The sequence below is a fragment of the Mycteria americana genome, chromosome 2 (assembly GCF_035582795.1).
Source record: "Mycteria americana isolate JAX WOST 10 ecotype Jacksonville Zoo and Gardens chromosome 2, USCA_MyAme_1.0, whole genome shotgun sequence".
Lineage (NCBI taxonomy): Eukaryota > Metazoa > Chordata > Aves > Ciconiiformes > Ciconiidae > Mycteria > Mycteria americana.
The window spans coordinates 79,446,785-79,474,676 of record NC_134366.1 but is presented as its reverse complement, the minus strand read 5'-3'; the positions used below and the strand labels follow the sequence as shown (position 1 = coordinate 79,474,676).

Below are 27,892 nucleotides of genomic sequence, written 5' to 3'. Positions count from 1 at the left end.
TGTTATAATAGCGCCTGTTCACTTTGGCTCTATATAAGTAGAGCAGAGTTACTCCTCTGGAGCTGGACGGAAGCAGCCTACGAAAATCCACCTGACACATGTACACTATGGCATCAGTAATGTTCAGGCACATGTTACAGTACCATCACTTTCATTATGGCTAGACCTCCCATGCTGAGAGGATTAACAGGAAACAACCAGCTCATGGTGGCCTGGTATCTTCCAAAGGTGTGTGTGTTTTCAACCTCCCATGACTTTCCATTTCTTAACCAGCAGCTATATTGGGACAAACAGGGTTTAAGTACAGTTGTAGAGGCAAAAGTGACTCAACACAGCTGTAGCTTTTACCTTTCTAGTAACGGTGGGCAGTTTGTAAGGATTACTTTTTAACCAAATCTAACCTGAAGACAAAAATATTCTGCTGGTGCCCTTAAATTGGTTTTCTTAATGTATTTTAGTCTCAAAGGAAACCATTTACACTTCATTGCGGGAGCGCAGAAATGCAGTAATACTACCAATGCTGAAAATATTCTCATTTTGCACAGTAACTACTTGTTAGTTTTCCTTCACACACAGGGTAGCATGTCTTTAACACACACACAGAGGGAAGATACCAATGTTTAGTACACTCGATTTCCTAAAAACAAACAAACAAAAATGCCCCAGTCCCCACCCCCAAATACACTATTTGAAAATTAGCACTGATTGAAATCCCTCAGCTACTGTACAAAGACAGCCAGGGACGGAGCATCCAGACTTTTATTACAATTCATCCCTTGCCTGACGCAAGACAAAGCTATGCAGTGATTCAAGGTCTCTCGTTCCATTGTGTTCACTGACTTTCTTTCCACCTCGGAAAAGCAGAAGCGTAGGATAACCACGTACCTTCAAAAGACACACACACACAAAAGAAACTTGTTACTAATGTCCAAACTCACTGGTATCCTCCACTTGTATTTACCCGACTCTGAAAAGCCACCAAACCCCTCTAAAACAGTAAGACATTTTAATTAAAAAAAAAAAAAAAAACCAAAAACCAACACACCACACCAGAACTTCCAATGCCAACCTGCAATGTCTGAACATTTGTAAGTGAATGGGATAATACATGTTCCTCTAAGGCCCTTGCAATGGCAGCTCCAGCTCTGTCTTCAGCTGCCTGCCTACCAGCACCAAAAGACTTTTTTTTTTTTTCCTAGGAACAGAACTTTTGCATTGGGTACCACAAGAGTGCTTTGGTGCTTTCACAGAGGGAGGCTTCTTAAATTAGGGACTTCTTCAGCTTTATCCAATAATGAGAATGACCGAGTCTGAACAAACAGTCCAGGAAAGAAACGGTGTTACCAGGTGCTGTTCTGAACTACCTCTTTTTTTTTTGGCTAATGCAGAACACAGCTGCACTATCACCAGGCACCCGCAATGCAGCAGCCGCACACTGGAGCCTCTAACATTTGGTACACAATACTATCCCGTTCATTTCAGATCTTTCACACTTACAGAAAATCTGTTGCAGACGTTACGTTCCACAGTGCAGTCTACTTCTGCTATTTTGACATCAGTCAAACCTGGAAATTGCTCTTTGGCAAGGTTCTCCCAAGTTGGAGCCAAGTTCTTACAGTGACCACACCTAGAAACAAAAGAGAGAGATTTGTTTAGCAGATATACCTTCCAGTTTATCTCTACTGTCTTGCTGCAATAGCTGTAAGTTTAACTAGCTGCCTTTCCTATCCCCTAATGATTTGGCCCTCCAACTCCCTTGCACTATTATGTCAGTAAATGAGCTAAGAAAACAAGTGGTTTTATGTAAGTTAAGCACTGAAGTAGTTTCTGGCCTTCATTAGTCTCATCTGGAATGGTATTCTGGATGTCGGTGCATTAACATTTTACCCTACAGAGGAATATGAAGCCAAATAAAGATGAGCACAGAGAATATTTAAATGGGGAAAAAAAAAATCACTTAAAACATGTTTGTTTCTAAGTAAGGCATGGAATGTCTGTAGTACAAATTAAGTTTTCAGGTAGCATATGCCAGTTATGCTAAAGCTACATAGCCTGAGTTTAATTATTTAAATGAGATTTTAATTTCCTTTTAAATTTCTTCCAGTTCCTAACGTCCTCCTTGACCAACGTAGCATCGCCCAATGCTGGAAACTCAATTTTAATAGAGGCATTTGTCAACACAGGTTCTGCTTTTATGAAACACTCCAGTAGTTTAATGCACTTTTTCACTGAAGGACTTTGAAGTTTAACCACTATCACTGTACTTTCAGGTAGATCCGCAATGGAATTGTTTGATAGTCAATAAGCTTCACTTAGCAGATGGAAAAAAAAAAAAAGAATCAGGCCCTATTCTGATTTGCATTAAATAGAGAATCATTCCCGTTATATCATCAATAACACCAAAAAGCCTATTTCTATTTTATTCCCTTATGTCTCTACAGTAACGTGAGAATGCAGTCCACAGAGTACACGCAATGAAACACTAGTGTCAAGAGAGAAAATGATACTGTAAAATGGCAGGAACTATAGTAAAGTATTAATTTTGTTTATATTTTGAACTTGGCTTAGGCAAGTTCATAACTTGAACTTCTTACTGCCTTCAAGAAGAATTCCCAAAGCACTTTAGACTTTAAAGCTGCATTGCTCATTCTATTCTAACCCAGCTGCACCTCAGTTGGGATATTACAACAGCCCCGTAATTGCCTCAAGGCTGGATCAGGGCATTTAGGAAAATAACAAAAGATGTCTCAGCAAAAGTTTTCTTAATGCAAGCTGGTGTATATTTAAACCACCTTGTTAATACACAGTGACAGTACAAAAGCATTTCTGACCATGCACAAACACTACTAGAACAGGATGATTTTATGCTTACTATGCAAGTTAACATTAACATTTATCCAAAACTAACCAAAAGACAGAACTAGCAAGCAACATAATAGTGTTTGCTGAGCCCTACATAAGTTAATCCACTTGGAAGAGAAAAAGGTCATTTATATGCAGAGCACTACAACTGTATACATAAGCCTGACTTTCAGAGCTAAAACTAGGATACCAGCTACGTAAATATAGGAAGTATTTTCTTAAACGGTGGCTTTCTGAACATTGCAGCCAGGGAGCACACACTGGTTTAAGAACTTGACTTTGCATCCTGAACCACCATTTCTCAGCCTGCCATCCAACACTGATCATACCTGTGAGATCCAGTAGCACCCCATTAGAACCTCACCGGATGAGGAGATGGTTGAAGTGCAGTATTATTAGGAAAAGTTAATTAAAAAGGAAGCATTTCTTTATCTCAAACTTTTCCAGAAAACGTTTCTCAGATAATGAACTCCTACATATGCCAACAAGCCCTGGGTTCAGAAATCAGACTAGAAGCTGCTATGTGCACAGGTGTAAACTGAATTTACCAGCCAGTTCTGGTGGTGGCCTAGTAGCAGCACAGGCACAGATTCAAGCTCAGTCCCTCACAGTGCGCAGAGAGGATAAAGGGAGTGAGGAAAGAGCAGTAAACGTGAAGGGGGGGTGGGGGGTGGGGTGTATGGGCAGGGTATTTCTTAACACTGCTAGCAGATACTTGTCCACATCCAAAAGTAGATCTTTCAGACGTAAGAGAGCACAGAAGTGGCTCTCAAGCAGCAAACCACACTGCGGTAAAAAGGGTGACAACACTGGTAAAGACCGCATCGTTGAGATTATGTAAAACGAAGCCTTCCCTGGTACTTCTTGCCTACAGTAAGAAACACATTCATGCCTACTGTCAAAGTTAAGCTGCAATATTTTGATATTCCTGAGCGCGTTTAAATATGGGTTGCATTTGCTTGTGTGGCTCTGTAATGGTGACCTTTTACCATCCCAAACAAAAGATCTTTTTATATTTTATGTACTGCATTAATGGGATGGCTAGTGATGAAATCAGAGGTGTGTTATCTTTCACACAGTGAAACACAGCTTAATTTTAATCTCTCCCCCTACAATAAGCTTCTTTCTATTGGCTAAGAGACTGGGCAATGGATGAGAAAGATGGCATGCAAGTTTCATTAAATTCAATCCAGGCACAAATAAGATGAAGTCTATAAACCAGAGAGAGAAACATAAAACTTTTTTTGTCTCAGAATGGGAATAGTAAGAAAAGGGGGAAATATTTGTTTTAAGAGTTTGTAATACTGAAGTCTTAGCTCAGCTCGGGTCCCAGGCTCTGCTGGATATGCCAGTAACGGCAGATGCCAGATAGGACATTACTTTTTTGTCCCCCCCCAGTGCTTTCCATTGGGTGTCTACATCTGCCTTGGACATTTCTACCTTGGGTCACTATAAGAATATATTACATGGAATATACTCTTAAGAACATCTCAAAACTGTCACTTGTGCGAATTAATTTTTTGTCGGTTATTGGAAGAGTAACAGCCAATTATCCATAGCTCTACAGTCTGTACCAATTCCCAGGTGCTCAAATGAGGCTTCCAAGAGAGGTTGGTTGTGGCAGGAGAGGGCCCAAAAAGCCAGCATGCTCTCCTTTCTCAACAGTGGTGATACACTCCCCTCACCTTACCCTAATCAAGGGATAGGAGTACGCTAAGCCTGCAAAGAAAGCTTCACTCTCCTTGTTCCCCAGCATTACCTGGAGGCTGACACAGTAAAGCTTCTCTGTCAGCCTTTCCACAGAGAAACATCCCAAGAAAGCTAAAACAGATTGAGCTTTTTTGCTGTAACTCTTGCCAACACACAAATTCTTCAGTTAATTCATGTTTTAGATCCAGACAACAAATACAACTCAAGACAACTACACACAACTCAAAGACCTACAGCAACTAATGCACTGACAGCTTAGACCAGCAATAATCCTGAACAACAACAGGTGCGAACTTCTTACCATGGAGCATAGAATTTAATAAAGGTGATCCCCCTAGCAATGGTTGCATCAAAGTCTTTTTCAGAGAGAGAGAGCACTGCAGCCTGTTAAAAAAAAAAAAAAGAAGTAAAAACTTTTTGTATACGTAACATCAGCCGAATGAGCTTTTAGCTACCTGAAAGGGAAACTCAAACTGGAAAAGATAGTATTATTGATAATATAAACAAGAGTAGCCGCAGCACACCTCACTTTTACCCCTCAGCTGCTTTCCTCCCCTAGAGAGATGTAGAGAAATGTGTATTTCACGCTGAATCTCATCCATAATTGGAGAAACAAAACATCCCTATTTTCAGGGGATTTGCCTGTATCCAAATTTTTAGTTCTTGGAAGAAAAAAATCACCTTCATTTTAACACATTGTCATACAAATGTTTCAACGAACAACGCTGAGAGGAGTTGGCTTAAAGCATGTAATGGCCATCTGAGAGTTTAATGAGGTATTCAAGGCATATTAGTGATGTCTTGACAGCTGTTCTCCCTCTGCTATATCCCTGCATTGCATACATAGAAAAAGCTGTTACCAGAAACACGTATTTGCCTGTCAAGGGGACATCACCACACCACACTTGCGTGGTCGCCAGGAAGAATTTTTACTCCTGATAACATCAGGAGCAATGGCATGGGAGCAATGGGAGGATAGCACACTGCTTACAGACAGTCTCATATGAGAGCACAGAACTGTAACAAACTTCATTTTTTGTGTGAGACCCTTAAGGGTGGGAGGCATTAAAAGTAAATAAATAAATTTAATGCCTATAAAAGCTTCAAATTCAAATGAAAGTAAAACAAAAACAAGAGCACAACTGACTATTACCAAATCTACTTTAAACTCAGTAAGAGTTTTATGAAGAGAAGCCAAAAAGAAACTTGAAATTACAAATTAAAGGTACTGGATAAACATTTCTGTAAATAACTGTTAGTTCATGAAATTAAGTTATTCCGTTAAGTTGAAGTGTTATTACCTCTAAAGAATTACTTAAAAATCAGAAATTATAGTAATTATTAAATAATTACAAATTATTAAATGAAGAAAAAATGAACAGTAAATACATATTCTTCTATTCTGAATTTCCTAAGTGGATATCTGAAACAGATGTTCCAAACATCATTTACAATCTAAGATACAAAATCTGAAAACCCCATAAAAAATGTCTTCCCCATGATCCACACAGTAAAACACATTTTAAAGATCCGTAGATTACTATCAGAATAGCAATGTGAACTATATAACCACAGAAGTAAGTTTAATATCAGATAGCTCATTTAGCTTGGTTTCTTAAGAATATATAGCTTATGCAATCACATATCTGAGCACCTGCTGGTCACCCTACCTTAATCCCTCTGGATCATTTTTGAGTAATTTTAGTGATGTCTGGCAGGAGAGAAGTCTCACGGACATAAAAGTACAGCTTCCATGAAAGGGCTGGCATGTACTTGGCCCATGTAAGACATGGGGGAATCCACGTAGTGGCTCAACACTGGGACAGGAATTTGGAGTCGGGACTCATTGCTCTTGCTGCCCACGGTACCAGCTGTGGGCTCCTGATGGTAAATGCAGTCAGTGTTTGCTGGCTACGTGGGTCAGCCCCTTGTCTCAAAACTCGTGAAAACAAAACCAGAACCAAGATGTCTGAATTTAAGTGAGCAAGAAGTGGTGGCATCCAAAGCTGGGATGTAACGTTGCAAAGACAAAGTTAAGCCCTACACTGTGTCTACTATTATTTGGCAAAAAAAGTGGGAATTTGCATCACATGTGGTTTATGTTATTTCTATAAAAATAGAAAGACAACTAATTACTTTCTGCATTGTACTAACACCAGCTTGTAACGATCTTCCAAATATGAGGTCAATTAAAAAAAAAAATTGAGGGGTATGAAAATTGCAAACCTAACATCACTTTTGGTAAGCCACTTTATGTAAGTTTAGTAACCCTGCTGGAAAAGTCAACTGGGAAAGGTAATATTCTCCTGTGAGAAGGTGCATATAAACTGTATTTGTATTAATAGTATTGATGCTTTTTAATTACATAAGTTAATTCTACATCACAAGGGAGCGTAAATCACCATCCCTTATTTTCTAGGCAGAGGTATGTTTTCCACATTTGATGAAAAAGTATGCTTGAAAACAATCCCTGATTTCTCAACCTCACCAATTGTACATTCAGCTACAAGAAAAATGGCAGATGAAATGCCAAAGTGATTTAAAAAAGACAGAAAACTAAATGACATGAAGTACAACTGTGCAAAGGTGATGAAGTTATTCCTGCCAATTCCTTGGCAACATTCATAACCCCTGTAGCTCCTACAACCAGGATTAGACTTAGCCTCCAAAGCCGAGGAGTTTTCTTGTCACAGGACACGTTACCTTGCCACATTTAGATCAGTCTTCATAATATTTGCTTGTTTGTTGTTTCTGCAGATAGTCTAGAAGTATAGGACCCTGGCATTTTTTGTGGCTTAGCAGTGTGTGCCATCCTCCTTGGTTCAAGTGAGAATCTTGCAAGAAACGTTCATCTTCATAGCAATGAAATATGCTGTCGTACAGACCGAGGTGCCAGCAGTTCCGCAGACCAAAAAAGACCACATTTATGCCACTATCTAAACAACTTATTGCAACCATAAAAAAGGAGCCAGATTTTTTTTTTTCCTTCTCCAATTCTTCAGGTTAGTAAACTAGGATTTATGGTCTGATTCCACTCATTAATTACTAAAAAAATAACCAGGGGAGTATTTGGTCAAGTTTACATCTAGAAATTATCAAGCTATCAGAGAGAGAGAAACACATGGAAGACTTGGACAGGCTGCCGAAACAGTCTGAACACTTTTAACACCGCTGCAGAGTGCATGAGCACTTACCTCAACACGAGGGGGTTCTGCAGGTGGCTGTGGGACTTCGGCGGGTTTATCTGCTGGTGGCTCTTTCCCAGAGCTCTGTAGTTGGGAATCCACATATTCCTTTAAGGAATCGAAGTCCCTCTTCCCTTTGTACTGGTCACCCTACAATTATGAAATTGTTTGTGCAAGTGTGTATATGCAATTAATCTAGCAAGTAAATAATTATCAGCAAAGCATAACATTGCCAAGTGTAAGCATATTCATAATAAATACGATTATCTAGTCATTAAACATCTCCATGGCATTCCGTTCACTCCATGTCTTCAGGATTTGCCATAGATTCTTCTGTACCAAAAGGGAACAATCTAAAATTTCCTTGAAATGAAAGGTATTTTAGAAACGTAGAAGCAAATTTTAGAAACTTTTCCACCTCGACCTTCAGCTCTCACTCTAGCCAGCATTTTCAAGGCTTTATTTTTCTGAACCAAAAGCTACGGCAAGGAACAATAAAATACCCATCGCTGTTTGGTGGCGGTCTCTGTTACCATGAGAACTCTGTCCAGTGTTTTGACAGGGCTGAAGGACTGACTTGCACGTCACCTGAACTACACAGTTGCTCCTCTGGCCCACACACTTGTCACACTGTTTTGCCTTGGAAAACCCAAGCAGTAAGGCAATGCTCTCTGGGCACCTAAGTTCACCTGGGAGCAAGAGACAACAGCTGCCTGGTGTGGGGCAGGCATTTCCAACGGCACCACTCTCACGAAAGTTAAGGCACATTTTTGGACCTGCAAGTAAAGTCCTCAACCAGCTAGATCTTTGAGAAGCCACAGTTTGTCTGAGATGCTTCCCCATATCTCAGGTACTTTCACAACTCTAGAGGACAAGAAATCAGAGCACCTCTGAGCAGTTTCTAGTCTCAAATCCACTGTTGGCCATCTCCAAACTGGCTCTTACATGATTGCCCTCAGCGATCTCTGCAAAAATTAGTACTAATTACTGGCTCTTGCATGATTGCCCTCAGCGATCTCTGCAAAAATTAGTACTAATTTCTCTGTTCAAAAGAGAGATCATCTCTTCGAGACACTACACATCCATTTTGGATAAAACTCTTGAGTTTCAGTTCCATGAGGTGTGGACTACAAGATGTATCTCCTCTCTCAGATGAGGAGTAACTCTACAAGAAATAGCATACAATCTTCCATACGTTGGAAGGAAGAACAGACACCTCTGCAACTATTTCCTGTATCTTTGGAACTCTTTCTACACATTTGCCTTCTTTTGTCATCCATAATGTTACTTGTAATGATAACCGTCTTCTTCACACTGGGTCTAAATCACAAAAAGGAATTAATCTAAGATGATGCAAGAAGCCTGTACCTGCTTGTTTGTATCCATTTCAGCAGGGCAGGGTCAGGGCCCATTCGTTCCTCCCAGGGTTTCTGCTGCATCTAACCAAGAGGGATGGTGTGATGCCAGACTTCAGTTATGACAAAGGGGATGATGCTATTACGGACAACAATGCTGGATGGCTGAGGCAGTTCTCCTCCTCCCCCCCCCCCCACCTTACTGAACAGTATAATAGCAGCCAGAGAGATTTCCAGGAATTTCTGGGTCAGATTATTGGAAAGTTGTTGGGGTGGTTTTGTGTTTTTTTGAAATACAATGTATCAGCCCATGAAGGAACAAGATTCTGGTGGCAGTATGCCACCAGGGAATACCACACTGCCAATGGAGAAAAGCCAGTTGGATGTCAAAAAAATATATTGTTCAGACTAATGGCTAAGATTCAGCTTTACCAAATACAACAGCAGTGATTTGACTTTTTCTTTCACCGCACTCGTGATTCAAGTAACTCCGAGCAACTCAAACTTCAATAATTACAAAGGGTCAAAAATAAAAAAATTGACCTGGCTTGTCGAGAAAAACCACAACTAACTTTTCTAGATCATGACAGTATGGTTCTGGCAAGGTATCTTGCCATATGTAGCTACCTGAAAAATAAAAATAAAGCAGGTGGAAAACAATTCTGGAGAAACAGCAGAACACTTCCTGTTCTTCAGGCTCATGCCATACAGAGACAAAAGTTCAATTAACTGAAAACACCTCTAACATTGGACATGGCACCATGTTTGACTTGAGCACTCCCTCAGCTTCCAGTTCTGCTTCTGACATGTGCCAGGCACCGCTGGTCGAGCAGTAACAAGGCCGTGTACTTCCTGTGTGAATCAGCTTGGGATTCGAAAATACAGGTGCTGCTTCATTTAAATTCCCTGGAGTGTCTGATCTTATAGAGGTGCTTATACCAAACCTCACATGCACCGGTATGTACTTATGGCCACTTTCTCTTTAGAGTGCCAGAAAACTGCCACAAGCAACAGCCACTAAACTGGACTGAGTAGCAAAACTTTAATCTCTGATACCGTAAATGTTCAAAAAGGAATGCAAGATGAATGGGGCAAAAACCCCAAACCCCCCAAAACTTAGTGGGTAAGAGCTGAAAGAGGAGTCCGGGTTTCTCTGCTTGCAGACCTATTTTTAATATGCATTTAATACATTTAATTTATCTTCAAAGTGTGAAACATGTAAGTTACACTACTATTTATAATATGTTTATTTGCTGCTGTTCATGCACATGGTATTTATAAATATTTTACTTCCCCATAACTTCAGAATATTTTAATTCTTTTAATTGCTACAAGGAAAAATGTCAACTAGGCCCAGAGGACTCTCACTCACAGTGCCATATGAAGTGTTCAGATTTATAAGAAGGAAAATTTGCATCACTTGGACATCACTCAGCAGATAGGCACCACTTACAGATGAGAACCTTCTGATACACATTGTGAAAATTACATAATTTTTTATTATTTCTGTTTCATTTATGTTTTTATGTTCCATAGGAGGTAAGGTATTAAGATAAAGTACACCCAGAATTCTCTTAACACAGTAGCTTAATTGGAGATACTGCTTACAGATTTCTAAATATCGTACTGGTTATTTGCAGAGCACAAAGAGCAAAAAGCTCTAACTTTTATCTGTGGATGAAGGATACCTCTTCCAGTACCAGACTGAACCTCCAACATCCTTTTGTCTCAAAAGCAGACTTTCCTACATGCCCATGTGATCTTTTTTCCTCCAGAATGCAAACATAGTCCAAGTATTATTCAGAAAAAAATGGTCTGATCTTTTGCTGAGCTTGCAGACTCACCTTTTCACCATTCCTAAACCAGAGGAGTGTGGGATAGCCACGAACTTGGGTTTCAGAGCAGACTTCGTAATGCTGGGTACAGTCAACCTACATTTTGAAAAAAAAATATAAACCATTCAGTGCATAAAATAAATATACAACAGGCATCATAGCTTCCCTTATGTTTAAAATCTCAGAAAAATACAGGAACCAGCAATGCATGGCTTGGCAAAACTCAGTACCAAGTACTGTCTTGAGAACGATTATGTGGTTTGGTTGTATAATTGGGAGGCTGTGTGTGTGTTTGCCTTTTTTTTTTTTTTGAAAGATTGGGGAGGGAGGGATGGATAGAAGGAAGTAGTAACAGTTACAAAGAACAATGAAGACGTAATTAAATATTCCAGTTAAAACAAGTACTTGGTATTCTCAGTTAATAAAATCACCACATGGACAGTAAGGCACAAAATGCTAATGTGAGAGAGCTTTAAAGTGAAGATATATTGGCTCATCCATTTTGGAAAAGACCACTCTTTAAAGACTTCAGAAGACACGTCAACAGCTAGCCAGTTAACTTTGCTCCAAGGGAAGTTCCAAGCGCATAGCAACATTCAATTCTAATAGGTCATAAACCAATCTGTAAAGTTACCAGTTTATAATCTTTTTTGAAGCAGAGAAAAAAGATAACTTAAGCATTGGAGCCTTTGCTCAACACAGCACTTGCATTTTGAATTTTGCATTAGAAACATTTTGCTCCAGATGACTGAAGATCAATTCTAAAGATTAAACAGAATCCTGCCAGTAGGTATCATTGCTGTTAAGACACTAGTCCCTCAGATTACATGAAGGTCATGATTCAACCTTCTTAGAAACAGTTGTGTTTCCTGTTTACTTACAGACTTAGAATCTCAGCAAAGACACATTTCAAATAGTTTCATAACGTATACACTTACACAAAATTGACTAGGCATTGAGACAAATCTTAGTGGCTGTATTAAATAGCAAATATCAGTAATAGTAACTGTGAACATGACAGACAACTGAATAAAACAGAAATTTGGACTTTTTTTGTTTATTTTCTCTGGATAACAGCAAATGGTAACTTCAAGAAGATACTTAAGCTAAGCGATGATTTTATCAGACAGCAAGCATTCCAGGTTCTCAAAAAAAAAAATCAGCAGATGCAACATTTGGTAAAGACACTATCAAAGAGCAATAGCCTCTGATATTTTATTCTCAGGGGGAATCTAATTTTATATCCACCAGGTCTCAAAATTTTATTTTTATATATTTTTTTATATATATATATATATATATATGTCTTCTCTAAAGTTCAACTATGCTGACCTGCTCTGTACATCTACAGCGTATCTGAATTGGCAGATTTTCAAAGCATTAAAAATAAAAATAATAATTAAAAAAAGAGTCAAACTCATCACACCTAGTAACAGCTGAAAGCACTACGAGGCAGGGGAGAGAGCGAGCTGTTTTTTTGTTTCTCTGCAGGACTGACAACACTGCTAACTGCTATGCAGTCTTTCAGATCAGTGGAACCACTCTGAAAGCTTAAGGATATGGAAGTTAAGCCCAGTCAGTTTTCCACCATTGGCAAATACAGAGGGATTCACATCATGAGCCACCTGGACTTAGGCATGGGTCAGCAAATAAAGCCAGTAACTCCAATTGCCAGACCACCTCCATACCTCTGCAAAGAAGTCACTCCACGTACAAGTAACAAGCTCCCATGGTAAATACACCACAGAATCTGGTTATCAACCCTAAGGGAAATAGTAAAGCAGGACAAGATATCAGTTTTTAAGGTGGAAGACCCCCTGAAACCTTTAAAGTTCTATGGGGGTAAAGACAAAAAAAAGAGAAAAAAAAAGGAGAAATAAGTCATCATGGAGACCCCTGTAGGTCTGAAACTTGCTAAAGAATCCAGTGCTGTAAATAGCAAATTGGAAGTCACTTTCCTGCTCAAAATAAATTCTGAAGTCTATAAAGTTCTGACAGAGGGGAAGCATAATAAAAAACAAATCTCAAAATATTATTCCCTGCATATGAAGTATTAGACTTATTCCCAACTCCCCCTGAAGCACAGGGAGCTAGCTGTGTTTCTAACAAGTCCTTGCTTAAAATGAGGGAGTCCTGTCACTGCAACAAAACAGCCACCTCTTCAAAACAGAGTGAACTACTGGATATGCAAGAAAAAGATAACCATCTCAAAATTAAAATAGGAACTATGACTATAAAAGGATTTAAGAGGTGACAAACAAAACAACTATTATTTGCAAATCACAGCACGAATAGCATGATACTTGGCTGAAATATTCATTCACACAAAACACGTTTTCAGACTAAGAGCACTTCACCTACCTTGCCAATCTTGACAGTTTCCGAATGCTCAAAGGCTTGAGCCAGCTGTTCCCAGGTTGGGGCCAAAGCCTTGCAATGCCCGCACCAAGGGGCAAAGAATTTGATAAAGTGATTACCTTTTAAGTCAAAGAAAAAAAAAGAAAAAAAAAAAAAGGTTTAACTCATTTGGAATGAATTTGGCTGCAATTAAAGACTAGGTACTAATCTCAGACTGCAAATTTATCATGGTATTTCCTGAGTTAAAGATAGGAAACACTGTGAATCAAAGGCCCGGACAGAATACTTCAGCAGTTAGGTTTTCAATACTGTATGCAGTCCCACAGTGTTGCCAATTTCCCTGAAAATCCAAACAGCTTCACAACCTCAAGCCAACAAATGAGATATTAAAACTGATATTTTTAACCTAACCATTTGCTACAGTGTCTAATTCTACCATGTCAGTCACTTGCCGTACTACAGAGTAGAAAGAACCACCAGGGAACATGTATTTATAACAGCATAAATGAAAGTAAGTATTAGACTTCAACTTAAAACATTTCTTAGGAAACATCACTGCATTAAGTCCATGAACTACCTAAATAACTTTGTTCAGCTTTCCATTCCCCTTTTTCTGCCCTGCTCTTTGTATTTTCATGTCAACTATTCAGAAATCGCTGCCTTTAGTAGATTTTTGCAGTGTTTTATAGAGAGGAGAGTCTCTGTACTATCTCCTACTAATGTTTAGTTTAAAAGTATAATCGTAATTGCAGAGTACCAGAATATGTAATTTCCTTCAATTAAGATTACTGTTAATTCGAATGCTGCACGCTTTTGCACACATCAAGGCAAAGCTCTGTTAATACAAAATAAAAATGAACTTAATTAAAACAAGGAAAAAAAAAACAAATTAGTTTGAAGGAAACACCAGCAACTAGAGAAAAGCTCTTTTTAACATAATTATCCATCATCCTTTGAAGACTGCTTTGGGTCTGATATTACTAGAATTCATTTCTAGTTTGAGGGCTTGTTCACAAAAGGAGGTCAGCGGAAAGACGTCACAAAATAACTAGGAAATGTAAACTGCAATAGCAGCGTACTCTAACTTGCCTGTTCTGCACCAGGAATACTGGTGGTATCACATGGGCACAGATAGTTAATTTAATCCAGCCTTTGTTTTTAGGCAAACAGATAGAGATGGTAGGATCATCTGTTGTTAGGCCAGCCCAACGTTTGTATTGTAAGATCTTGCCCATTCTCTAAAAAATCCACCATGTGGGAGGTGGAATTTCCCATGTTAGGTATCACTCCTGGCATTAATTTTAAAGCTTCCAGACAAAATATTTTTTAAAATGGCCAAACTGAGGCGAAGAGTTTTGCCCATGTTAAATTCTGGAGGAAGGAAGTGAAACAATATCAAATAAGGGGCCAGACAGGAGTGGGATGGGGGCAGTAAGGAGGAAGCAGGTGGATTATATTTATCCAGAAGAGCAGCCTGGGAGTAAGAACAAGTCAGCACCTAGGGAAAGAGGAAACGGGAGTTGCAAAAACACAAAGTGAGTGGCAAGGCTGTGACTGAGCAAGGAACTTGGGGAAAGAGACAGTTTAGTCGCACAAGCCCCAGTAGCTTCTTCCATGTGATTAGGGGCCTTAATTTTACTGCCTTCTGAGTGGAGTGCTGTTCTTACTTTCTCATGGTGTGCAATATGTAATTAAACTACTGCATTTTTACACAGCCTGTAGTTTCATCCTCTTTCACTAGGTATTACTGGAAAAAAAAATGGGAAGGAGGTACCTTGAAAACTAACATTTCTGTTGCAGACTTCCCGCTACTGATAAGCAAGTACCTCTTGCTCATGAAAAAAACAGTTACCTTCTGCTATGTGCATCTTGAAATTGTCTGCTGAGAGTTCATACATTCCCTGCTTAGGTTCAGGGGCTTTTGGTGGTTCCACATCAGATTCTGGATCCTATACATGAGAAAAATTAACTTTTATTTGTCTTGTACAGTAAATATACAATATTTTATTCCTGTATCGTGCCATTCTGTGGTGGTGTTGTAAACCCTGTACTCTGAAATCTTAAATTCCTAAAGCAATGTCCTTATTTAGCTTGATTTAGGTATCTAATGTTTCCTAACAAACAACTACTTGAAAGCAAAATGTGAAAAAAAACTACCACGCAGAAAAGAGCTGTCACAGTCATTGGAATAACAGAGCCTTTCACCATGCTGTAGTGTAGTCACAGAGCACAGTAATTGCTATGGCATTCATCACATCACCATATATTAATACACTTAGATTACATAACAGTTCCTCTGTAGCATCATGCATCAGCCACATCTGCCATTGTGCCAGTTTCAGTGGTCTTTGGGCTATTTAAAAATAGCTAGTGAAAAAGCTATTTTCTGCTCCCCTAGCCAGGAAAGAGGGACCTAATGGCTCTGTGAAGGCAGCAGCAATGGGAAAAGAGCAAACACTTTATACGTATAACTTGCAGCAAACCCACTGGCGCTTCAGCAAAAGCAAGTGACTACTTTCTAGATACTAGGGTCAGAGCTGGAAAGAATTTTTTAAGAACCTCAAAGTACATTTCTTAAAATAGTTTAGCATTTAATGTTTAAACAAACAGTTTAAATATAATAATGTTCTAATTGTGGTTCAGCAATCACTAAAACTTTATCTTGATTAGAAACAGCAATTATAAATTTAATTTTAGGCAAGGCTTGGCTACTATATGTAAGTGCTACCCCTAAACTGAAGGGTTTTCCTAGTGATGGTATTAGCTTAACTTACCTAACTAATTATTTTAAACCCTTTCTTTAGGCTGCAACATTATCAGATAATAACTGAGCTAAAGATGGCATCCATGTTTTAAGACGTAATTAAGCGCAACACAAATGCAATTTATAATGTATTATAGCTAAATCGCTTTTCTTATTCTAGAAACACATGGCCTACAGGTGTCAACTGAATTGACACAAAGAATTGTATCTTAAAATGTCAAAATGCTAAACATTAAAAACTGCATTAGTAAAACTGTAGTTTTAAATACAGGAAACAAAGGGCAGGTCACAGCATGACAGTTTTAATTACTATTCTGACTTATGTGGAAGCTGTTCCATACTGTTATTGCCACCTGACTTTTATTCTCAGGAGCAGATTTCCTCCTGGAAAGAGAAACGTAACCTATAGAAATGATAGATAAGCAAGTCTGCAGAAGGGTATATTTCCTTTTCACTTACAGATGGTTCCTCATTTAGTTTCTCCAACATCCAGTTTTCCAGTGCCTGGAAGTCCCTAGGGCCTTGGTATTTCAGAGGTTCTTGTCCTGGTTTAAGCAGCTTTAGGCTAAAGGATCAAAATGTAGAAAAGAGTGAGGCAAAAATTTTCACACAGGAAAACATTCTCGGAAAGCTAACACGCTTTGCTAATCCACAGCAATGCAGCTCAGGCTGCAGTAACAGCTCTCTTGACTGTTAACATCAGCATCAGGCATCTCCCTCAACTTAAAGGGTCACGGCTAGAACTTAGGACAGTTTTTCATTCCCATGTAAGCTTTTAAAGGAAAGTTTTAAAATAGCAAAAAGAAATACCATGTTAAAAATCAACATAGCCTAATATTACTTTGATCAATAAGCAAGTGCAAATAAAATATTGCAGTGTTGGGTTCTAAGGTTAATCATTCATTATGCCTATGAATCCTATTTCAGTTTGTCAAAAAGCATCTGTTTTGTTCTGTTCACCCCTCTCCATCACCAAAGGAAAAATATCCAATGCTTATTTTCCCAGGAATTTCTTTCTCCCATTTCATTCCCTGACTGCTCTTGGAATGTAGGACTTTTCGTGTGGTATTAAACTGATTAAAAACACACTGAAACAAGTCAACAGGACAAGGAATTAAGTGACTGCATGATTATAACATTTAATAATTGCTATCAAAACTTTTCCATAAACTACCTAAAGCTTCTATTATTAAATATTTAAGTTAAAATTGGAAAGATATTTGTTAAAGGGGCAATATCAACTTCTGACTTAGTCTTATTTTTTAAAGCAAATCATAGTTTCAATTACTACTGTCGCCTAGCCCTCAGCTCCCCTTGCCAAGCTGTCATTTTGTACTGCTTTTCATTTTTCTTGAAATGTTTTTCTCTCTCTTCTTGTTCTACAGTTGGAAAAAATGAACATATGAAAGTGTTAGAAAACCACATAATGCAAATATATTCAAAAGAGATAGGAGCTCCCACTGCCTTTTGTATTTAAGGTATTTGTGAATATTCCTTGTGATAATAAAAGGTCAAAATTTTGGGGGCGACCAAAAAAAAAAAAACCAAAAAAAGGCAACTTCGTAATAAGAAGGAAACAACAAAAATGAAACAGAAGAGCATCTAAAACACACCTCATGGCAATACTTTTGAAGAGTAACAAGAGAAAAAAAAAAAGATATCACCTTAAAGAGCCAGCTGCACCTTTATTATCTTCAAATGAGGGTAAGTTTAGTCTAGTTCAGTTGAGAGTATTTTGCAGCACCAAATAATCCTGAGACAACTGTACTAACAAGCACAGGGACCTGCTCAGCCAGTTTTACTCTCAGGGGGATGGAAAGGGGATGCAGCCTTTCCTTTGACAGGCATTTGGAAAAGCAGTGTGGGGACCAGCACATCCTGGACTTGAGACAATCCCTCTGTGCCTGACAAAGCTGTGAAATTTCCCTCACTGGTGGTTTTTAAAAACAGGCTAGTTAAAAACTGACTCAGACAGGAAGAGAATTGATATCATGAATTCCCCTTCATCTCTGTATTTCTATAACTAGCAGATGACTGCCTTATCATTTGTACTTTTCAAGTAGATGAAAGCAAGCACTAACTATTCCTAGATATTCAATGACCTTAAGGGGGGGGGGGGGGAAGCAATTACACATCCATTGTTTTTTTTCTTATTCAAAAATCTCTGCCACTCTTTCTATTTTACAAGGAACAGCACCACAATATAATCTATTCAAATATGACCAATGCTCACTTTTGGGAATATTAAAATAGAGTTGTAATATTCATTGTTTCTTGGCATTTCTGGTGGAACTAAGCCACAAACTGCCCTTAAGGACAATTCCTATTTCAACAAGGACTTTACTATTTATAACTCTCAACTTCTACTCAGTCACACTCATCTGCGTCAAAGTGGGTGCAGCCAGGAGCATATGTCAAGTTCAGGCTGTTGCTGGGGTCAGCAGTAACGCTAGACAATGCGAGCAAAGGGAAGGAAACTGAAAAATACAGGCTGTGGAAGCGCTACAGAAGATGACATTCTCCACTTATCCCCACTAAGATGGGTAATTAGTAAAGCAGTTGAAAGAATCCCATCCATTTTTGCAAGAAGCTTTAAAGAAGACACAAGTTAAAAATATCCCTTTGTTTCTTTTTGGCAGCTAAAAAGGGAGCATGTGTATCTAACCCAAAAGCACTATCCAGGCTGACCTCTCACAGATACTCTAGATCGTGTTCTGCCTACCAAAGCTGAGGTAATAAGGCATATATCCTTTATAACAATATAAGTTTAACAACCTTAAACTCCAACTGAATTTCTCCTAGATCAATATAAGCAAAATTACCTAGAAAAAGTCTGTACAACTTCATCATTGCTATGCTAAGTGATACCATTAATTTATCATTTTATGAGCACCAAGCTCACTCAAAAATTTAAGAGAGCACCTATACATCAATTATGAACGGTGCAGTGTACCAATGAACTTGTGACAAGTTATTTTTAAAGTACCGTTACCAGAGACCAGCTCTATCATGCATATCATGGCTGTATAATGCACTGTTGCTTGAGAAGGAAGTACTCTCAGAGAAAAGAAAAGGACAATTCTGGACTTCATTTTAACACAGCCATCTTCCAAGACATAAATGGTTTCTTTAAAAAAAAGAAAAGAGTAAGAGTAGTATGTATCACGTGATACTTGGCAACATGATAGAAAGGCTTTAAATGAACATATGAGGTCCAAAGGGCTACAAAGAAACCCAGCAAAAAATATAGCTTAGAAGTTAGCTTCAACAAATTAGCAGAGAATAATGGAAAACTAAAAAAGAAAGAAAAAGGAGCAGACATCCTTTTATACTTACGTAGGGTATCCTCGGACGCCAAATTCAGAGCACAGTGGAGTATCTGTAGTACAATCCACTTTAACAACATAGACCTGTGGGTTTTCCATGTTGTTGTATTTATCTCCCAAATCATTCCAAGTCGGCTGGAGACGCTGACAATGTCCACACCTTCGACAGAAGGAATAAGATATTTGCTTAATAGTTGCTCATGGATAGAGGGGAATGAATCTATGGAAAAGACATATGCAGAATGGTCAGAGATTTTGATAAATTTAAAAACAGTTAAGTCAGAAATCTTCCATACTCAAGCACTGTTACACTAAGCAACAGTGAATACTATTAAGTATTGCAGGACACTGCAAACACATCTCATGTAAAAATCGTCAAGAGATGAGAACTTCTTGCTACCATCTTTTTACATGACAGAGTCTGCTGAACACCCCCTGAACTTAGTGAGGCTATTAAGAAAATCACTCTCAGTCTTCCAGCTTTCTAGAAAAATCCTGCGAGGCTCTCTAGCTTTTTTTCCGCTCTAACATTTCAGAATACTGTATATTTTAGCAGCAGGTAAGAAGATAATGGTTTCTAGCCTCTTTGTAAGGTCGTTTGTGCTTGTGTGCATCACAGGAATAGTAACTGGCAAGTCAGGAAACACTGATTTCTGAACAAGGTTTCTCAAAATCCTCCCATACTGTGCTTTGCCCCAGCAGCACACCATCAACTAATTATTTCTGCATATACACAGAAAACTGGCCTCATACAGTTGCTATAACATCAGCTCACCAGAAGTAGAAAATGGCTATTATTCTTCTCCTCATTGTTTTTCTAGTCTTTCCAGTCATTATAGCAATACCTTATTCCCGTAACTACGATGAAAAATTTTAAGGAATGGATTTTCATTTCTCTTTAATGGCTGCTTTTGCCAACCCTCCAAGACATCTAAAAATACGTAATTGGATTAACAGAAAACATTCTCCACCTGACAGCATGAAAGCTGTTATTGCCCTTGGCATAACCTAGACAGTCTACTTTGTAAGTAACAATTAAAACACCATTAGGACTCTGGAGAAAGTTGCTCCCATTTAAAACAGTTTCATTTATACAACTGGTTTTGAGTCCACTTATAGAAAAGCTGTGTGGACTCACACCTTTCCAGGTATCCTGATATCATTAAGGCAAAAAAATAACTTTGAGATTTGCTCTAACATAAAGAATGTCTTCTGACCTTATTAAAGTCCTGTTATAGTCAGTCGCAGTGGGTCACGCATACTCCCACTACGTGAAGGAATACCACCTCCCATATGATCTTACTCTGAATTGTCATGGCAAAGGGATACACTGTGTTATTACTAAAATTAAATATTCCTTAAATATTTAACTTCAGACTGAAGTCCCTCCACAGTCAACTCTTTCAAGCAGCTTGAATTAAGAGGAGGATTTTGGATTCCCTGGTCCCTTCCCCTAGCAGTTGCAGGGATTTTAAACACCAAATGAATACTGACTGGTGTTAAAGAACAGAGCATGGAAAACTAGGTAAGGCAATCTCAAGTAATTAACTCACTGTTTTTTAAGCGCAGAACAGAGCTGCCTTGTCCATATTTAACACCGTAATCTCTGCTATATACAAAGTTCCCCTTTCCCTTCCTTCTTCAGATTATATGAGCTAAAATTGAAAATAAAGCAGGAAAAATGCTCATATCTAAATCAGTAATCAACTAGTTAGTCAGTCCTGGTTTTCAAAAAAATTCAGTGTTACATAGAAGGAAATACAAGACCAGACAGCCCCCAAAATACTTTTTCTGAAATTCCTAAGATGTAGCTGCAGAATATATAAAACCAGAGAAGTCAAAACTAGAGAGCAAGACCATGCAACACCACATGCTTCCCTTAGCCCCATGTACCTACACAGTCTTCATTGCTACCACTGCACATTACATCAGTGGGGCTGGAGGAGCAGCCAGTTTTACCACTGGGGACGGTGCAGACCTGGGCGTCAATGAGGAGTCCTGCTCTTCCTTCCCTACATGGGCTAGGAAGGTGCAAGCATTCATAATCTCTGTTTACAAATGTAAATGAAGATCCAAAAGAGACTAACAAGGCCATCTGAAAAAAAACAAAACAAAACCTTGCTTCTTGTGCAACGAACTCTGGTGATCAAGCCTGCTTCAGCTCAGTGGACTTCCAGAGGTTTACCAAGAGACCGCATATGTTGAAAAGATCTGTAATGGTCAAAATAATGCAACAAAACTACTCATTTAAGATTCTTTCCAACTAAGGAACCAGGGGAACCTTCATTCCTCTGTAGACACACAACTGCCATGGCCAACATCTTAATAATATCTAGTGCCACCAAGAGAGTAACCTGCTCACGGTTCTGTCCCTTGCCAAGTGTAGCTACCAAGGGGGACAGCCTGATGATTGAAAACCTTAGACATCGGATGGCAAATGACTTGGAATGCTCTCTTTTTGGAGTATCCCGCAATATTTGAAACAAATGTAGGACCTCATGTGTACTGCTGCTGTCTGGGAGTTGCCCTCAGCAACATTTGTTTCAGGAATCTGGAAGAGAAGAGTTACGTCGGCTCTGTCTAACCCAGCTCTTACTGGTCGCATTGACAATGCAACCTTAGCAGCATCCACAGCAATCTGAAAGACAATCCTAGCTGAACGTTGGGTTGTTTGCTAGACTTCTCCCTTGTAACTACAGGGAGCAGTGCCAAAATACATGCCTCTGTGAGAAGCATTAGGAGATTAGCACATTAACATCACCTAGGAACAGGGCAAGAGGCTCTAATATGGACTCCAGGGCTGTCAGGTTGCCACCTGATCCCACTGACGATAAAACTACTGGTGTGTATAAGCACCTCTCTCAAGCACTTGGATGTTCCCTTTGTCCTTCTCTTCCCCTGGGACCTGAAACCTGGCCGTGTGGCTGCCTGTCAGGAGCCAGGAGTCCAGACCAAGGGCCCTGAAGCTGAGACCCAGAGATCTGGAGGAGGCTTGCTAAGGGCGAGAAGAACGTCCAGAGAAGTTGCAACAAGCCTGCGAAATGACGCAGCTCCCTCACACTTGAGTTGGGCAGAGATCCTCAGCCCTCCCAAGGGCACAGCATGGTCCAAGTTTGCAAGGTCAGTGCTCTCTTTGATGCACGCTGAGGACGTGCAGCATACGCTGGAATCTGCAACAGCCCATTTAGCAGAGGGTCTCCTATGAAGACTGCGCCAAGATAAAAGCTCATCTGCTTTTAGGGATGCCTGTGAAACAGTCAGTCAAAGCATGGACAGACACAGATATTATCACCTGAAAACAGAACAGAGCAGAAGCACTCCTGCTCTGCACGGGCATTGCTTAGGCCTTACAGCACTCTCAGGCAAAGGTCCTTCACCAGCAAGTCAGGCACCCTCCGCTTTCATGATCTTCAGAGAACAAAGGCAGGCATCTGCTCTTTCAAGCTTTTGCTTAACATTTTCGTATGGCATAAACAAGTCGATGTTAATAACAAAAAAAGAAGCAGTTCTTCAGTTTTGAAAGGAAATCCTTTTCTGCTGTTGATTTCAAAGAGCGTCATGACTCATATATGCCTAAACGGCACCGTGTACCAACGGATAACTTAGGATCAAAACATAACTTTTGCACTTTGTTCCCTTAACTTTCCTTTATCTAAATTTAAAAAAACTTGGAAAAAAAAACCCCCAACAAACAACAAAAACCAACCAACCCACCCTAACAATAACACTCAATAACCTCTACTGGGAATCTGTTAAGTCAGATAAAAAAGGATAGGGGAAGAGATGAAAAAAAAAGAATATGAACGACCAGTAGAAAGGCCCAGAGATGAGAAGTACTGTCCTCTTGACAGCTGTAACATCCAGCAAAGCCCTGTTCTCCCACTCAAATGTGTCAAATGTACCAGTCCAGGACAAAAGCCCAGTAGGTCTCTTGCAAATCTGAGAACTCTTCAGCTCTGCTACGGCTACCTGTGGTCTTGGGGACATAGCACTGTCATTACACTACTTTCGCTGCAAATTTATCCTTAAATTTTGTGATTGCAAAGAGAACATAACTTCTGCAATGAAAGTACTTCTGTGACTGGGGGGCACAGGGTAAGTGACAGTCACCACACTGCAAATAATCCCACACACAGAGGCCGCACGCTCTTGGTCTCTTTGAGGAACGATGTGAAACAGACTCTTGGGGGGGGGACTGGGAGAGCCGCCGGGGCCGGGGCCGGGGCCGGGGCCGGCTCCAGCCCAGCAGAGCCGGGGCAGCCCCGGCTTGCCTCCTCACTGCCCGGCGGAGCGACTTCACTCGCAGGCCCCACGCGGGGGGCACTGCCGGCCGCCCACGCCCCCGCTGCCCCGGGCCCTCGGGGAAGGGGCGGCCACCGCGGGCCGGCCGAAGCCCCCCGACAGGGCCAGCACGGCCGCTGAGGCCCGGGCCAGGCACACGCGAGGCTTCGGCTTCGGCTTCAGCTCCCCTTCCCGGCCCGGCCCGGCCCGGCCCGGCGCTCCGCAGCCCCCGGCTGCCATCTAACGCGTGTCCCCCCCGCCGCCCCCGGGGAAGGCGCCCGGCCCGGCCCCGGCGGTTGGGGCTCAGGGCGGCGCGACCCTGAGGCCTCCCACGCCGCCGGCCCGGCCGCCTCCCGCCGCCACGTCAACGGGGAAAGAGGCGGGCAGGAGGGCGCCGCGCCGCGCCGGGCCGGGCCGGGCCGTGCTCCGCCGCTCCGGATACCCACCACGGGGCGAAGAACATGACGAAGTGGGGGGCGGCGGCGGCGCCGTGCCGCAGCATCTCCGCGCTGTAGAGGTGCTGCCTGTGCGGGTCCGCCTCCGCCGCCGGGCCCGCGTCCGGCTCCGCGCCCGGGCCCGGGCCCGGCTCCGGCTCAGCCCGCCCCGGCCGGCCGCAGAGGACGGGGCCGAGCACGGCCAAGGAGAGGAGGCGCCACCAGGCCGGGCCGCAGCGGAGCGGAGCCATCGCAGCGCCGAGAGAGCCACCGGCCAAAGCTCCGGGCGGCTGCTGCCGCCTCCCGCCCCGCCCCGCCCCGCCCGGGCCGGCTCCGGCTCCGGCCCCCGCCCCCTGCTGCTGTCGCCCGCCTCCCCACGGGCACGCACCGGGCCCTCGGACACCCCCTTGCACGCCCCACACGCCCCGCCGGACCCTTCCTTAATGGAAATAAAAAATGCAAAAAAAAAATTATATATATCTTCTATATTATCTTATTTATATAGCACATACGATAGTTAATGTTATCTCTCTATATTAATTAATATATAAATTTATATTAAATTTTTAAAAGAATAACAATACATTTGACATGTTTATACACACACACACACACACACCCCGTGATGAAGCTTTTCTTAAAGTAAATCAATTATATATTAAAAATAAATAAATAAAAAGGCAGGCAGGGTGGCACCAGCCCGGTTAATAAGGGTGCTGTGCCTCTGGGAGAAATCCCTGCCGCCCAGGTCCTCTCTCCCAGCGCCGTGCCCAGCCGGGAGGAGGTCTCCGTCCCTTGGCTCTCCTGCCCCGCGCTTCCCACCTGCTTCCGAGGGACGGGGACGGGCGCTGGCACTGCTGGGGGCTGCTGGAGTCGCAGCAGTATAACAAAAAGCAGTAAATAATAATCACAGTCGTAGCGAATAATAATAAAAGATAATCGGTATAAGATAGCTGCAAGCTGATATAACACGGGAGAGGGGGTTGTATTTCTATAATTGCTCCAATTTTAATTAATTTCAGTTTAGATTTTTACTGCAAGTCCTTGAGTTTGGGACAGCAAAGTGGGTAAAAATCCGTGGCTCACCTGCTTTAACGAGAAAGTGCATTTTGATGAAAATGTCAGGCGCCTAAATAAATGGGCGCGCACACATACACGCAGACGCAGGCACACGAGGCTGGCCTTTCTACCTCGCACGTCCACCTCCGCAGAGATCTGTGCTCGCGTAACATCAGGGCTTACGCCCAGCAAGACAGGCTCAGCCTGGCACCGTTCCTCTCTCTGGCAAGCTGCTGCTTGCAGTCAAGTGCACTAAATGTGTCCAGGCAGGTAGGCTTCGCTTCATACCCTGTCTTCCAGACTCCTCCTTCCCCACATCATCCCTTCTCTGAACGCTCTCCTCTACCATTACCTCTGCCGCCGGGCTCATGCCGGGAAGGAGCTCGCTGCCCTGCCCGAGTACACATCGTGCAAAACCCATTTGCTGCCTGGGCAGGTCTCCGCTTACAGCCAATGCTGGCTCTGGTCGCTCGGCTCACTTTTATGCTACCATGTCTTTGCAAGGGCCATCATTAGAGCCAACAAGAATCACTTATTTAAAAAAAAAAAAGTGAAAATGAAAATTAGAGATAGGTTTTCTTTCAAAAATCTACACTACTTCTGAAGGCTACTAACTGCCTCAAAACCAGGCTTCCAAAAATGCTTACTACGTATATGTGAAACAATTACAAAATACTCAAACTACATTTATCACCAAGCTAGAAAAAAAGGCAAACCTAGATCATCCAGAACAGTAGCTAATCACTAGAATCAGAATTTAAGTACAAATCTATCCTTTGACAGCAGTAACCTTTTCTTTAAACAAGGTTTATTTCTGTGCTCTTCAAATTAAGAGACTGACTAATCATGAATTCAAAAAGAAAAAAAAAGAAAAAAAAGACAAGTGCAGATTATTTCCCCCCTTCAGCATAGGAAAAAATACCGACAGACCCCCTTAAACAAAAAGGCAGTATCAGAGGGGGTGAGAATGACTAATTCTCAGACCTTGAAGAGCAGTGTCCTGATACAACCAGGTGAGTTGTCTAACCACAGAAAGTACCTCCTCCGTTAAGCAAGCTGGTTTCTTTTCCGTACAAGTGTATTTTTGGTCTGCTTTTTCTCTATACATCTAACACATTTTAAAATAGACTTCTTAATTAAATTAATGATCCTCTTACCTTAATTAAAAATAGATTAATAAAAGCTGTTTTGAAATAATTTTTAATAAATGTGTGAATTTAAGGTTTCCATCTAAGATACAGACCACATAAAAATGACAGAAATACAGCATCACTTTCAGCAGAAACATGAGTATAATGGTTTAATATTCCCAAAATGAACAGATACAGATTACAGCTAAGCTCTTGTCAATTAGCAAGAAGTACTGCTAGGTCAGAACTGCCGATAAGAATAAATCTTTCTCTGAGAATACCTCTTTCCACTCCATAAAATGCTAATAAGATTAATATTGCTTATGTAAATTAGTGCTTCCTGCTTGCTGATTTGGATCTTGATTAAAATTCAATTACCCTGTCCACCACCTCACTCCAGCTCCCTGCTCCCTCTGCCTTTGGAGCTGATAAACTTTCTTTTTAGCCTATTTCTGTCCTCCTATTTCTATTAACTGCATTGGGAACACAGTAAGGATGGGGAGAAGAACAGTCAAAGCAGCTTTGCGGGTAGCCTGGTGGCAGCTGCTCTCTCTCTAAGTTTACTTGGAAGAACACCCACAAAGGTGTCACACAACCCAAGCCATGCTCATATCCCATCACACAAGGTGAAGGCACATCAGATAAGAGGGTGACATGCAGAAGACTTCAGCCAGTCACCAACAACCCTATTCCCTTGCTATCGTTTTCCACCTTGTAATCCTCTTACCCTTCTTCTGCATCCATACCGTCCCCCAGTGCAGCACACCAACATCACCTGGCCTCCTGCTTCTCCAGCCATCCAGCCTCTGCCCCCCATGCCCCAGATGTTTTCCCAAGGATAATCAGTCCCTGCTCATCAGCAGGGGTTTCCTCCCAGCCACAAGCTACTGACACCCAGGAGCTGAACTTCCCAGATGCCTGTCCCAGGGTAAGCACCTGAGCACCACCACGGAGCAGCTGAGCAGGCAGGACCTGGGGCAAATGGTCCCAAGGAGAAAGAGTCACCAGCGGCAACTTACACTTACTGCAATTGCTCCGCGCTGATCAGCAGTTCACAGCAGCTCGTTCTGGGTGACAACATACATCTGGGGAAAAAAGCATCAAAGCCCATCAAGCTATGGGTGGTAGCTGTTGTTTGCAACGACTGAACTAAACTAACCGCCTAATCAAGAGAAAATTGCCAATGCACAGCAATTAACTTCATTGTTTATCAGCAAGAGGGGCTCATCCTTGGATCTCAACAGTCACTGCTGATTATGACTCCCAGTGAATCCTACAGCCCCTGTACAGGTACACCATTTCCTCAATGCTCTTGACCTCACTTCTGGAAGCACAACTAATCTCAAAATCTTTGCAGAGGACTAATCCTGATACCCCAAACCCAGCCCACCACCTGTGAACTCCCCAGGCAATCAGCTCCCACTGCCTGAGAGGCACCGGCTCATTCCTGGCGGATGCTTTGGCCTGCAGAGGTGGAACAGTACAAACAAGTTATGTATCCTCATGTTGTGCTTGGCCAAAGAAAGTCCTTGGTGGGCAGCGTGTGGCCAAGGAGGCTGTGCACTGCATAGGCCTGATGTAAAAGCTTTGTAG

At 41.3% G+C, this 27,892-nt stretch overlaps 1 protein-coding gene across 1 annotated transcript; it reads right to left on the bottom strand.

Annotated features, from left to right (window-relative positions):
- Positions 1-741: 741 nt before the first annotated feature.
- On the bottom strand, positions 742-24,422 carry TXNDC5 (thioredoxin domain containing 5). The gene is made up of 10 exons (XM_075493874.1): positions 24,123-24,422; positions 19,406-19,555; positions 16,529-16,634; positions 15,158-15,254; positions 13,309-13,424; positions 10,957-11,043; positions 7,767-7,907; positions 4,874-4,956; positions 1,498-1,627; positions 742-885 (listed from the first exon to the last, which is right to left on the bottom strand). The coding sequence occupies exons 1-10, from the start codon at positions 24,359-24,361 to the stop codon at positions 763-765; spliced, it is 1,272 nt and encodes a 423-aa protein (XP_075349989.1). The 5' UTR covers positions 24,362-24,422; the 3' UTR covers positions 742-762.
- Positions 24,423-27,892: the final 3,470 nt, after the last annotated feature.

Coding starts and splice junctions, on each gene's coding strand:
- TXNDC5 (XM_075493874.1), bottom strand. CDS start 24,361: ATGGCTCCGCTCCGCTGCGGCCCGGCCTGGTGGCGCCTCCTCTCCTTG. Junction 13,425..15,157: donor CAAGATGCACATAGCAGAAG/GTAACTGTTTTT, acceptor TTGACTTAAAAG/GTAATCACTTTATCAAATTC. Junction 1,628..4,873: donor ATTAAATTCTATGCTCCATG/GTAAGAAGTTCG, acceptor TTTTGTTTCTAG/GTGTGGTCACTGTAAGAACT.